The sequence below is a fragment of the Haplochromis burtoni genome, unplaced genomic scaffold (genome assembly GCF_018398535.1).
Source record: "Haplochromis burtoni strain Fernald_Lab_line unplaced genomic scaffold, NCSU_Asbu1 Contig_893, whole genome shotgun sequence".
Lineage (NCBI taxonomy): Eukaryota > Metazoa > Chordata > Actinopteri > Cichliformes > Cichlidae > Haplochromis > Haplochromis burtoni.
Window position 1 is genome coordinate 78,967 of NW_024583254.1, and position 11,658 is coordinate 90,624.

General features: G+C 43.4%; 1 protein-coding gene across 1 annotated transcript in view; it reads right to left on the reverse strand.

The window, feature by feature from the left end:
- Positions 1-10,611, reverse strand: part of LOC102299484 (NLR family CARD domain-containing protein 3-like) — a 36,268-nt gene extending 25,657 nt beyond the window's left edge. The window contains exons 1-4 of the mRNA XM_042216003.1: positions 10,485-10,611; positions 9,652-9,730; positions 2,901-3,105; positions 947-2,735 (exon numbers count right to left, since the gene is read on the reverse strand). Of these exons, the coding sequence (XP_042071937.1) occupies positions 947-2,735; positions 2,901-3,105; positions 9,652-9,654 (1,997 nt within the window). The 5' untranslated portion in view covers positions 9,655-9,730; positions 10,485-10,611. The remainder of the gene's footprint in view (positions 1-946; positions 2,736-2,900; positions 3,106-9,651; positions 9,731-10,484) is intronic.
- Between the last annotated feature and the right edge of the window lie 1,047 nt (positions 10,612-11,658).

The following is an 11,658-nucleotide window of genomic DNA, read 5'->3' on the forward strand; positions in this document are numbered from 1 at the left end:
GTGCCATCATGGCACCGGACACCGGTACCCATCCCTAGTGATGAGTGAGGGGGCTGACTATAGGATTAGAAAGATGCCACCTTAAAATGAAACAGAAAAAAAATGTAACTGAAATAAACGTACTGAAAAATCTTGTATTGAAAGTGAAAAGAATTGATAGTGAAAAAGATTGATTGCAACAGTAATTTTTTGTTTTCGCTTAAAAAAATTGTTTCAGTTTCAGTCCATTTTTCAGTTTCAATCTGCTGGCACTGATTTTCAGTGCATTTATTTGAGTTACTTTTTTTTTTTTATTTCAATATTTTTTCAGTTTCATTTCAAGGTGGCATCGTTCTGATCCCATACCTGACTGACTGCATTGCGGAGGTAACACGGAAGTAAGGTGATAGATATCCCTCCTTTTAAACGTGGATAGCGGAAGTTTAGGTGATGACGAGTCCTCAGTCTGTTGTCAGGTGATACAATTCTGAAACAATTTCTCAAGGTTCATAGACTGTGCAGAGTCAAACACAAAGTGCATGACATAGGAGAGACTGAGAGAAAAACCACAAGCAAACCACAAGAAACATGAGGAATATGGTTGAATCTGCCAGCAGCTGCAGACAATGGGGAACATCCTAGCGAGGCTGACTGTAACATATAGAAGTGAATTCATGTTCAACTGAGCAGTGCACTGATGCAGAGCAATAAGATCAGAGGAGAAATGAGGAGGAACTAAAGAGAGAACACTGGATCATCTCATGTGATTTTGGTATGAATAAAAAATGTCACAGTTTTTTTTTCATTGTGTTTGTATTTGGTTTTGAGGGGTTGATTATAAAACGTCAAGTATAATATACTTCACATAGTGCTGATGATCATTTAATAAAATATATTTAAGTTTTTAAGCCATCACAGGTTACACTGTTTATGTTATAAATAAAAGCCTGAACACATATTTACTTACAGAGCTTTGTTTGAGGCTTTGACTACTGGCAGCAGTCTCAGAAGAGCCTCCTCTGAAGCAGAGTATTTCTTCAGGTCAAACACATCCAGATCTTTTTCTGATGACAGTAAGATGAAGACCAGAGCTGACCACTGAGCAGGAGACAGTGAAGAGAGAAGTCCTAATGTCATATGCTGTTGGATTTGATCCACTAGAGAACGATCACTCAGTTCATTCAGACAGTGGAACAGATTGATGCTTTTCTCTGCAGACAGATTCTCATTAAGTTTCTTCTTGATGTACTGGACAGTTTCCTGCTTGGTCTGTGAGCTACTTCCTCTCTGTGTCAGAAGACCTCGTAGCAGAATCTGATTGGTCTCCAACGAAAGACCCAGAAGAAAGCGGAGGAACAAGTCCAGGTGTCCATTTGAACTCTGTAAGGTCTTATCCACAGCAGTCTGGTAGAAATGTTTCTCTGCAGATTCTTTTGTTTCAGACTTCTGGGAGGTTGTTTGGTTTTTCATTAGATTGACTCCAGAATTGATGAAAGTCAAATGGACATGAAGAGCAGCCAGAAACTCCTGAACACTCAGGTGGATGAAGCAGAACACCTTGTCCTGGTACAGTCCTCTCTCCTCTTTAAAGATCTGTGTGAACACTCCTGAGTACACTGAGGCTGCTCTGATATCGATGCCACACTCTGTCAGGTCTGATTCATAGAAGATCAGGTTTCCTTTCTGCAGCTGATCAAAGGCCAGTTTTCCCAGAGACTCAATCATCTTTCTGCTCTCCGGACTCCAGTGTGGATCTGTCTCAGCTCCTCCATCATACTTGACCTTCTTCACTTTGGCCTGAACCACCAGGAAGTGGATGTACATCTCAGTCAGGGTCTTGGGCAGCTGTCCTCCCTCTCTGGTTTCCAGCACATCCTCCAGAACTGTAGCAGTGATCCAGCAGAAGACTGGGATGTGGCACATGATGTGAAGGTTTCGTGATGTCTTGATGTGGGAGATGATCCTGTTGGCTTGCTCCTTATCTCTGAATTTCTTCCTGAAATACTCCACTTTCTGTGGGTCAGTGAACCCTCTGACCTCTGTCACGTAGCCAACACAGCCAGGAGGGATCTGATTGGCTGCTGCAGGTCGTGTGGTTATCCAGAGGCGAGCAGAGGGAAGCAGGTTCCCCATAATGAGATTTATCAGCAGCTCATCCACTGAGGTGGACTTTCTAGGGTCAGTTAGGATTGTAGTTTTGTGGAAGTCCAGAGGAAGTCGACACTCATCCAGACCATCAAAGATGAACACAACCTGGAAGTCTTCAAAGCTGCAGATTCCTGCTTCTTTGGTTTCAGTAAAGAAGTGATGAACAAGTCCCACCAAGCTGAACTTTTCCTCTTTCAGCACATTCAGCTCTCTGAAAGTGAATGGAAATATGAACTGGATGTCCTGGTTGGCTTTGTCTTCAGCCCAGTCCAGGCTGTATTTCTGTGTTAAGACTGTTTTCCCGATGCCAGCCCATCCTTTTGTCAGCACTGTTCTGATTGGTTCATCTCTTCCAGGTGAGGCTTTAAAGATGTCTTCTTGTCTGATTGTTGTTTCTGGTCTGTCTGGTTTCATGGATGCTGTTTCAATCTGTCTGACCTCATGTTCATCAATGACCTCTGCAGTCCCTCCCTCTGTGATGTAGAGCTCTGTGTAGATCTGATTCAGAAGGGTTGGGTTTCCTGCTTTAGCGATCCCCTCAAACACACACTGGAACTTTTTCTTTATCTTAGATTTAAGTTCACGCTGACAAACTGAAGCAGGAATTCCTGAATAGTAAACATTAAAAACACATCAACAATTAAGTAATGTTTTTAAAAGTGGGCATAAAAATTTCCATCCCACATAGTAATGACTGTATATAAGTTTTTTCATCTTCATTAGTAAACGTTTCATTTATCAAGTAGCTTGAATCTTTAGAGAAACCCCCTTACTGCTCTTCAGTCGGTCAGCAAGCTTTTCCTGCTTCATTCTCCTCAGGAAGTTTAGTGTTATCTTTAGAAATGCCTCTCTGCTGCTCCTCGTCTTCTCATCATCCTCCCTCTGATTCTTTAAGCATTCTGGGTAGTCTGAACTAAGAACCTTCTGGATCTTCTTCAGTTCATTCTTCACAAAAGTGATGATGTTGTTCTCCAGCAGCTGCAACAGAATAGCTTATGAATGACCCAATCAGACTGAAGTCATGGAGCCAAACATCAGATCCATGTTGGATACACTGACAATCCATTGGTCTACAAAGTGCAGGATAGAGATGACTGTGAACAGAATGGATATAAAAGATTATATAGTCAGATATAGCTGGCTCCACGCTCAATGCTCAGCACTCAGTAGTGGTGCGGTTCTTGACCATCCTGCCAATTGTGGTACCACCACTGTCAACTTCAATCTCCTAGATATAATCTCTTTTACAAGTGAGGGGCATCTCTTCCAGCATCTCTTCACTGACTGCAAGTTTGACTTTCTCTGCGTAACTGAGAAATGGTAACAACCCCATTACTTATCTCAATTAAATTAATTCACTCCTCCTGTTTTTTTTCCATCTATCAGCCCTTTGGAACTGGCCGGGGACCTTGCAATAATCTATCACAACAGGTGGAAAGACATACTGGTGTAATGGTTCAAGTGAGCAGCTGGTGTGTGTGGATCCCTTACCGAGCAGAGCCAGGTCCACTCATACCCACCTGCTGCTAATCAGCTGTAATAAGTGCAGATGCATTTAAGTCCACCGTGACCATCTCTTCTTCGCCAGTCCATCAGCTATGTACAGTACAATATGGCCTCAGTTTTTGTGATTAACACTTTCTCGATTGGGTACTTACCTCGTCTCCTTATGGTCGCAGCTTGCGCTGCTCTAACTCAAACCCTCGTGACTTTTTGAAGCCTCGTGCCAGCCTATCACTCACCTCCTCTGGAAAATATGGATTACCCACACTTTACTTGCCTGCCCTTCTGCTTCCTTCAGTTCACCACCTCCTCAGGTCAGGGAACTTCATTGTTTATCTGCCTGCCGCTCACTCTGCCGGACCACCGTAGCTCACCCCTGTGCATCCCTGCCTGAGCCTGTGTAGAGACACTCCAGTGTGCCCAGTATGAGTTCATGTCAGCTACGTGTTGTTATCTGTGCTCTAAATAAAAACTGTGAGAATTGATTTCTGTCTGGCTATTGTCTGCTTTTGGGTCCATCTCTTGTGAGCCCAAAGCCGATGCAGCATGTGTTATGGTTTCCATAACACATGCTGATGCCAGCTGCCCCATCGGCTGTCAAAGAAGCTCCACCGCATTGCTTCTTCTTTTGCCTTTTTTAAGAAATGTGATCTCCCTGGCACCTGAGCCCTTCTACAGTAAGTTGGGGATTCCTTTTCCAATGCTACCTAGTGTCTGACCGTTCTCTCCGCTCTTTTCCAGATGACGGTGTCAAAACATCATATCTTGTGGGCATGCTGATGGGAAAGGTGCTTGCATTGGCTGAGGCATATTTTACCTCTGCCGCTATTGTTCTTCACCAAACAACAGTTTGGTGAAGAACAATGCATTTTCCAGCACGATGGAGCACTGTGCCATAAGGCAAAAGTGATAAATAAGTGGCTCGAGGAAAAAAAACGCTGAAATTTTGGGTACATGGCCTGGAAACTCCCCAGATCTTAATCCCATTGAGAACTTGTGGTCAATTCTCAAGAGGCGGGTGAACAAACAAAAACCCACTAATTCTGACAAACTCCAAGAAGACATTATGACAGAATGGGTTGCTATCAGTCAGGATTTGGCCCAGAAGTTGATTGAGAGCATGCCCAGTCAAATTGCAGAGGTCCTGAAAAAGAAGGGTCAACGGCTCTTTGCATAAATGTCATGTAATTGTCAATAAAAGCCTTTGAAACGTATGAAGTGTTTGTAATTATATTTCAGTACATCACAGAAACAAATGCAACAAAGATCTAAAAGCAGTTTAGCAGCAAACTTTGTGAAAACTAATATTTGTGTCATTCTCAAAACCTTTGGCCACGACTGTAGAATGTGGGAGAAACATGCTTGCAGATGGTTGGGTGCACTGAGATGGACCTCACATTTTTACCTCCCTAACTCAAAGTAACATTACGTGTTGTTTGAACACTGCTTGCTTCATGTATGACAAGACAGCAGTCGTTCAACTGAGCCTTGTAAGGTTGGTGAAAAGTGTAATTATTAAAGGACAAGCATTGTAGAATTCCCAGTGCCAATGTGATCATGAGTTTTTAACTGTCCTGCCTTGAGGTGAATGTTGTTGTGATTTGGCGCTATATAAATAAAATTGAATTGAATTTGAATTGAATTGAACTGAGAGTTTCTGCAGCCTCTTCTCAACCTCTGAATACAACCCATGTTACACCAGCCATGGAGAGACACCATGGAGAAGTACATCCAGGAGTCCCTGGCAGCTGGTAACATCTGTCAGTTTTCATCCCTGTTACGTGCTGTTTGTTTTTTATTTGTGGCTATAAAAGCCAGATACCTCTGTCCATGCATTTATTACAGGGAATTGAATGAGATTCCCCGTGAGGAATAAATGCCCTCTCTTTCTCATTGGGCCTGAATTTGACACCATCATTAATCACTCAGCAGTCAAGCTAAAGCTTTCATCCTCTCTTTTTATTCATCCTACTTTCCATCCATCCATCCATCTTCATCCGCTTTATCCGAGGCCGGGTCGCGGGGGCAGCAGCCTAAGCAAAGAGGCCCAGACCTCCCTCTCCCCAGCCACCTCCTCCAGCTTATCCGGGGGAACACCAAGGCGTTCGCAGGCTAGCCAAGAGATGTAATCTCTCCAGCGTGTCCTGGGTCTGCCCCGGGGCCTTGCCCGGTGGGACATGCCCGGAACACCAACCCCAGAAGGTGCCTAGGAGGCATCCTTGTCAGATGCCCGAACCACCTCAGCTGGCTCCTTTCGATGTGGAGCAGCAGCTGCTCTACTCTGAGCCCCTCCCGGATGGCCGAACTTCTCACCCTATCTCTAAGGGAGAGGCCAGCCACCCTTCGGAGGAAGCTCATTTCTGCCGCTTGTATCCGCGATCTCGTTTTTTCGGTCACTACCCACAGCTCGTGACCATAGGTGAGGGTAGGGACGTAGATCGACCGGTAAATTAAGAGCTTCGCTTTTACACTCAGCTCCCTCTTCACCACGACGGACCGGTGCAGCGTCCGCATTACTGCAGCTGCAGCCCCAATCCGTCTGTCGATCTCCGGCTCCCTTCTCCCATCACTCGCGAACAAGACCCCGACATACTTGAACTCCTCCACTTGGGGCAGGAACTCATCCCCGACCCGGAGTGGGCACTCCACCCTTTTCCGGCTGAGAACCATGGCCTCAGATTTGCAGGTGCTGATCCTCATTCCCGCTGCTTCACACTCGGCTGCGAACCATTCCAGTGCGAGCTGGAGGCCCTCACCTGATGAAGCCAACAGAACCACATCATCTGCGAAAAGCAGAGATGAGATTCTGAGGCCACGCCTAGAAATCCTGTCCATAAAAATGATGAACAGAATCGGTGACAGAGGGCAGCCCTGGCGGAGCCCATCACCCACAGCCACAGACTTTCCATGTGTCCCAAATTAAACCTGAGCACTCCAGTCCTCTTTGCCCTTTGTCCAACCCCTCGCCACCTGCCTGGCTCATTGATTATCATCCGGCCGGCATAGTCCAATGGATCACAGATGTGCGTCGCTGTAGCTGTGGCCACCAGTGTTTGGTCAACTGGGAGGGGCAGCATATGTTTTTCCATCCTGCCTGTTTTTCCAGATCTGTTCTGGGGTGGAGCGCAGTCCCCTCGCACCCACCTGCCACTTATCAGCTGTTATGAAAGTGGCTGCATTTAATCCCAAAGTGGTCATCTCTTCTTTGCCACTCTTTCAGCTACCCACGGTGACAACACACCTCAGATTTTGTGATTAACGTGTTTTTTGATTGTGTACTTACCACCTGCAGATTGCATTCCTCCCACTGACACCCTTGTGCCAGCCTCTCATTCATTTCCTTTGGACGGATTACCCACAGATATCCTGCCTGGCCTCCTTCTCGCTTCGGACTCACCACCTCCTCAGGTCAGGAATCTTTATCATTGATCTGCCTGCTGCTCACTCTGCCAAAACTCGCATCCTGAAGCCTGACTCCACTCCTCCTGCAAGTGACCTCTCTTCACTCACTGTCTTCACCTTTCCGTGACACTGCTCCTTTACCTCCAGTCACTTTCTCCTCTCTCATGTTGCAGAGCCTCACCTATATGTGTGCCTGCCCAAGCCCCTCCAGAGAAAATGTTACTCCAGTGTCCGCAGTGTAACTTTGTGCAGCAATGTGTATTTATCTGATTCTGCCTAAATAAAAGAGTGTGAAACTTGATCACTGTTTGACTGTGTCTATCTTAGACGTGGCCCCCATAACTATTGGTAACTGCTCCTGTCTTTAGTTCTTTTGCAACTATAGTGTGTAATCTGCCTGATCCCAATCCTACAACTATTCTGCCATCTAAACTCAACACTTATTAATTGACTTTGCAATCCACTCTCTTACTAAACACAATGCGACTGGGGGATTCATTAAGACATTAAATCATAACAGATGGGCTGTGGGGCTTTCCCAAACAAAAAAAAATCAATTAAATAAATTGTTTTAATACAGCACCAAATCACAGCAACAGTTGTCTCATGGCGCTTTATATTGTAAGGTAAACACCCTGCAATAATAAAAAGCAAACAGAGAAAACCCCAACAATCATATTAACCCCTATGAGCAAGCTCTTTGGCGACAGTGGGACAAACTCCCTTTTAACAGAAAGACAGGACAAATGCTGTGGAAGAGAGCCAGAGATTAATAGTAACTAATGATTAAATGGAGAGAGGTGTATAAACACATAGGGAATGAAGAAGAAACACTCAATTCCTCATGGGAATACCCCAGCAGCCTAGACCTATGGTAGGATTGAGGGTCAGCCGATCCAGCCCTAACTATATTTGAAGTTTGAAGTCTAATCTTAAAAGTAGAGATAGTGTCTGTCTCATGAACCGAAACTGAGAGCTGACTCTACACAAGAGGTGCCTCAATAGAGAGTCACCTATTCACACCCCTTACAGTAAGTGGCAGCTGTCAACGTGCATTACAGGGCCAAGCGAGCTGTATAAAATGTGCTGAAAAAAGAACCATGACACTTCTGAATCAATTTCAAGTGGGGCGATCGTGGCTCAAGAGCTGGCAGTTCATCTCGTAATCGGAAGGTTGCCGGTTCAAGCCCCGGCTCTGATAGTCTCGGTCATTGTGTGCTTGGGCAAGACACTTCACCCGTTGCCTACTGGTGGTGGTCAGAGGGCCCAGTGGTGCCAGTGTCCGGCAGCCTCGCCTCTGTCAGTGCGCCGCAAGGCGGCTGTGGCTACAATGTAGCTGCCATCACCAGTGTGTGAATGGGTGAATGACTGAATGTATAAAGCGCTTTGGCATCCTTAGGGACTAATAAAGCGCTATACAAATACAGGCCATTTACCATTAAAGATGATTTTCCCGAGAATAGGACATATAATGAACGGGTAGGGGACCTTTTTGACTTTTTATGAAGCTGACCCCACACTAAAAAAGTAATTCAAAGAGGTAAGCATCTCTCAGTTCTGTGATGAGCAAGTTTTCTTCCCTTTCCACTCGAGCAGGAAAAGCCCTCCTACCATTCAGCACTACCTACCTCTGTGAGTGTGACTTCTCAGCTCTGGTTTAACTGAAGACAAAACAAAGTTGCTTGTGATTATAGAAAAGCCATTCGTAGTTCTCCCATAAAGCCAGACTAAATGTGGCAGGAGTAGCTGTGTTCATCAGGGTTTCTCCAACGCATCTGTACTCCAACCTCATTAGTTGGAGTACTTAAGGAGCAGCGTGGCAGCTCTTGGGTGTTGGATTGCTGTCTCAGCCTCAAGTTGGAATTAATCAACCATCTTTTATGTACCAATTTGATAATCAAGGACTTCCTCCTCCTCTGCTTCCTGCAAGTTCATGACGCTCTCTGACCAGCCGCCCTCAGTCTGGAGTTATCAAAGCAAGCAAACTCTCTAACGAATTCCTTGTGAACATTTTTGTATCTCCTGAACTATGCTTCTATCAGTCGTTAACTTCATTCTCTCCTCTTCTCCCTCTATATATTTCAAGTTTCCTATTCATTGTGCTTTCTCATCTCAGTGCTATGCTGGATATTTGTCCTCACTGTAAATAAACCCCTCTTCACTGCAACAGTGTCTGTCTGAGTGATCTGCCATCACTTATGTAAAACCAACACCTGTTGATTATACAGCACACGAACTGCATACAACTAGTCACTTTCTTTTTCTTAAATGTTAAACTCATTCTTTATTACCAAACTCCATCATCTTTCATTCTGCAAAAATAAGGACATCGATCTTAATTATCTGTCCTCTAGCATCGACCACCTCATGGACATTCACGAGTTCTCCACCTTTGAAGAGCTGGTTTCTACATGGTATTTTAACTCCCTTTAAAAACAGATGTTTCCTTTTCTGGACATTAGTTTACACTTAAATTACCTCAAACCAAATTTTAACCTTTTTTATATTTCTATTTTCACTTTTTTTGTTCATCTAGTGTACAATATTCTTCGGTATTTTGAAAGGTTACTATCAATAAAATGTATTATTATTAAAAGCAGTTGTTGTTTATGTACAAACCATAAATATGGAGTCCAGGTGTGTTTCTGTCTGCCCAGCAGCATCACTACTGGGAACCTCTGAGCTCTCCTGGTCAACACTGTAGAGGAATTATGAAGAATTGGTTGTCACTGTACCAGACTTACAATCTGCTCAAAAATGGAAAAAGCACATTTGCAATAAATGTGGCCAGTTTGGTTGTTTAAATTTACTAAAAGGTTTTTTATGCGTATCTTATTGTATTGTATTTTTAGAGGTTTTCCCTCTAGAGAGCAAAAATTATCAATCATTCAAATTATACTCAGGTATCCTGCCACTGTTAATTGATAATTACCACCATTGTATTTTTATAATTTAGATTTTTTTTTCAGTTTATTCTGGAAAAACACCTGAGTGGAAGTTCCTCCCTACACTGTGTTTGAAGCAAAGTACAAAGAAGACACCTGCTGGAGCAGCTGGAGTCCTACAGACACTCAGCCTAACACCTAAAACATCCATTCTTTACACTCTCACTGCTGTGTTTGTGGAAACACACACACCGCTTCACATATGAAAATAGATATTTGTGTGAAAAAGAGGTGAGCTGACGTTAAACATGATGGAGGATTTATTTACAAACACTGAGTCACAACAATGTTTAAACACACATCAGGAGAATAGAGGACTGATTTAAAGTCATTAATGACTTTATTTGGTGTTTACAAAGCAGAGATTTGTTTCTATTCTAACATGATCTATTACAGGACAGTAAGAGACAGTTTAATTGGGAATGACGTGTTTGCACTGCAGTTTTTATCCAATAACATCAAGCAATTAAATAAGCTCTCAAAGAATTCATGTTATTAACAGCTCACCTCTCTACAGCAGACACCGGCTGCACTTTAAAACCTGTGACTGCATCTTTCGACCGGTCACTCTTTAATGACACACAGCTGGGTCCAGGTTCTGGTCTACTTTCAGGTTCAGGTCCAGCAGCTCTCCCATAGATCCTGTTAGAGAAGAAAATGTGCTTTCCATTTGCTGCCACAGAAGCTGAGGAAGACTTAGAATGCCTTCATCATCCCAAAGAGAACCTGGATTGCAGGCTGAGCATAAGCAGAAGGAAACTTCAAAAACTAAACCTAGACAGGCATTTTCTAACTGGATGCCCTAAAAAACAGACAGTTTGAACTACAAACACCCGCCAAAAAAAAAAATAATAATAATAAGGTTTAGGTTTAATCCAGATCTGTGTCAACTGCAAGTTAGTCTGCATTGGTACCTTTAGGGTTCACCTAGATATCTTCAGCTGCATTTCAAACTCTGATTACTACGAGTCCACTAAGCTATAATATCTTAATGTAATTTGAATGGATACAAATTCATCCAGTTAATTACTGAATATTATTATTAATATTATTGATTGATTTTCTAACTAACCAAGGGCATAACCAATCAGAAGTGGAGAATTAATGACAGACAAAATGTAGGGATTCATAAACTTCCTGTAGGAATCTCTAGGGATCAGGAAGAGAACTTCATTGAATAGATCACCTCTGTGAGAGTCTCCACAGTTACTGTGTTCTGTGTTGAAGTGCCAGCAGTTCTGGAAACTTGCTGTTAGTTTGATTGCAATGGAGGTGTTCAGTGTCAGTCAGTGTGCATGTGTACATGTGTATTTAATGGTTTGCCTTTATTTTACTACTTTCTACATCAGTGTTTCCCAACATTTTTAAAGTACGGCACATACTATAAGTTAGAAAAATAACAGCACACCACCAAACAAAAATGTCACAAAAAGCACATTGATAACTTTTCCCCGTGCACCAGGGATAGAGGAATTGGCTCGTTTTGTCCCCATTATACATTTTTTGCTTTTATCGGACAACTGCCCATGACTTGATCTCAGTCAGAATTTTCTCCATCTCACCTGCTGCTTTGTCTCACTTCCAGAATGACTATTATGTAATTTCTTCCCTGTCTTCTTCTGTTTTATTGGCAGTTGGCAACCCATTTAATTACAGCGGGTAATTGTTCTGCCCTCTAATG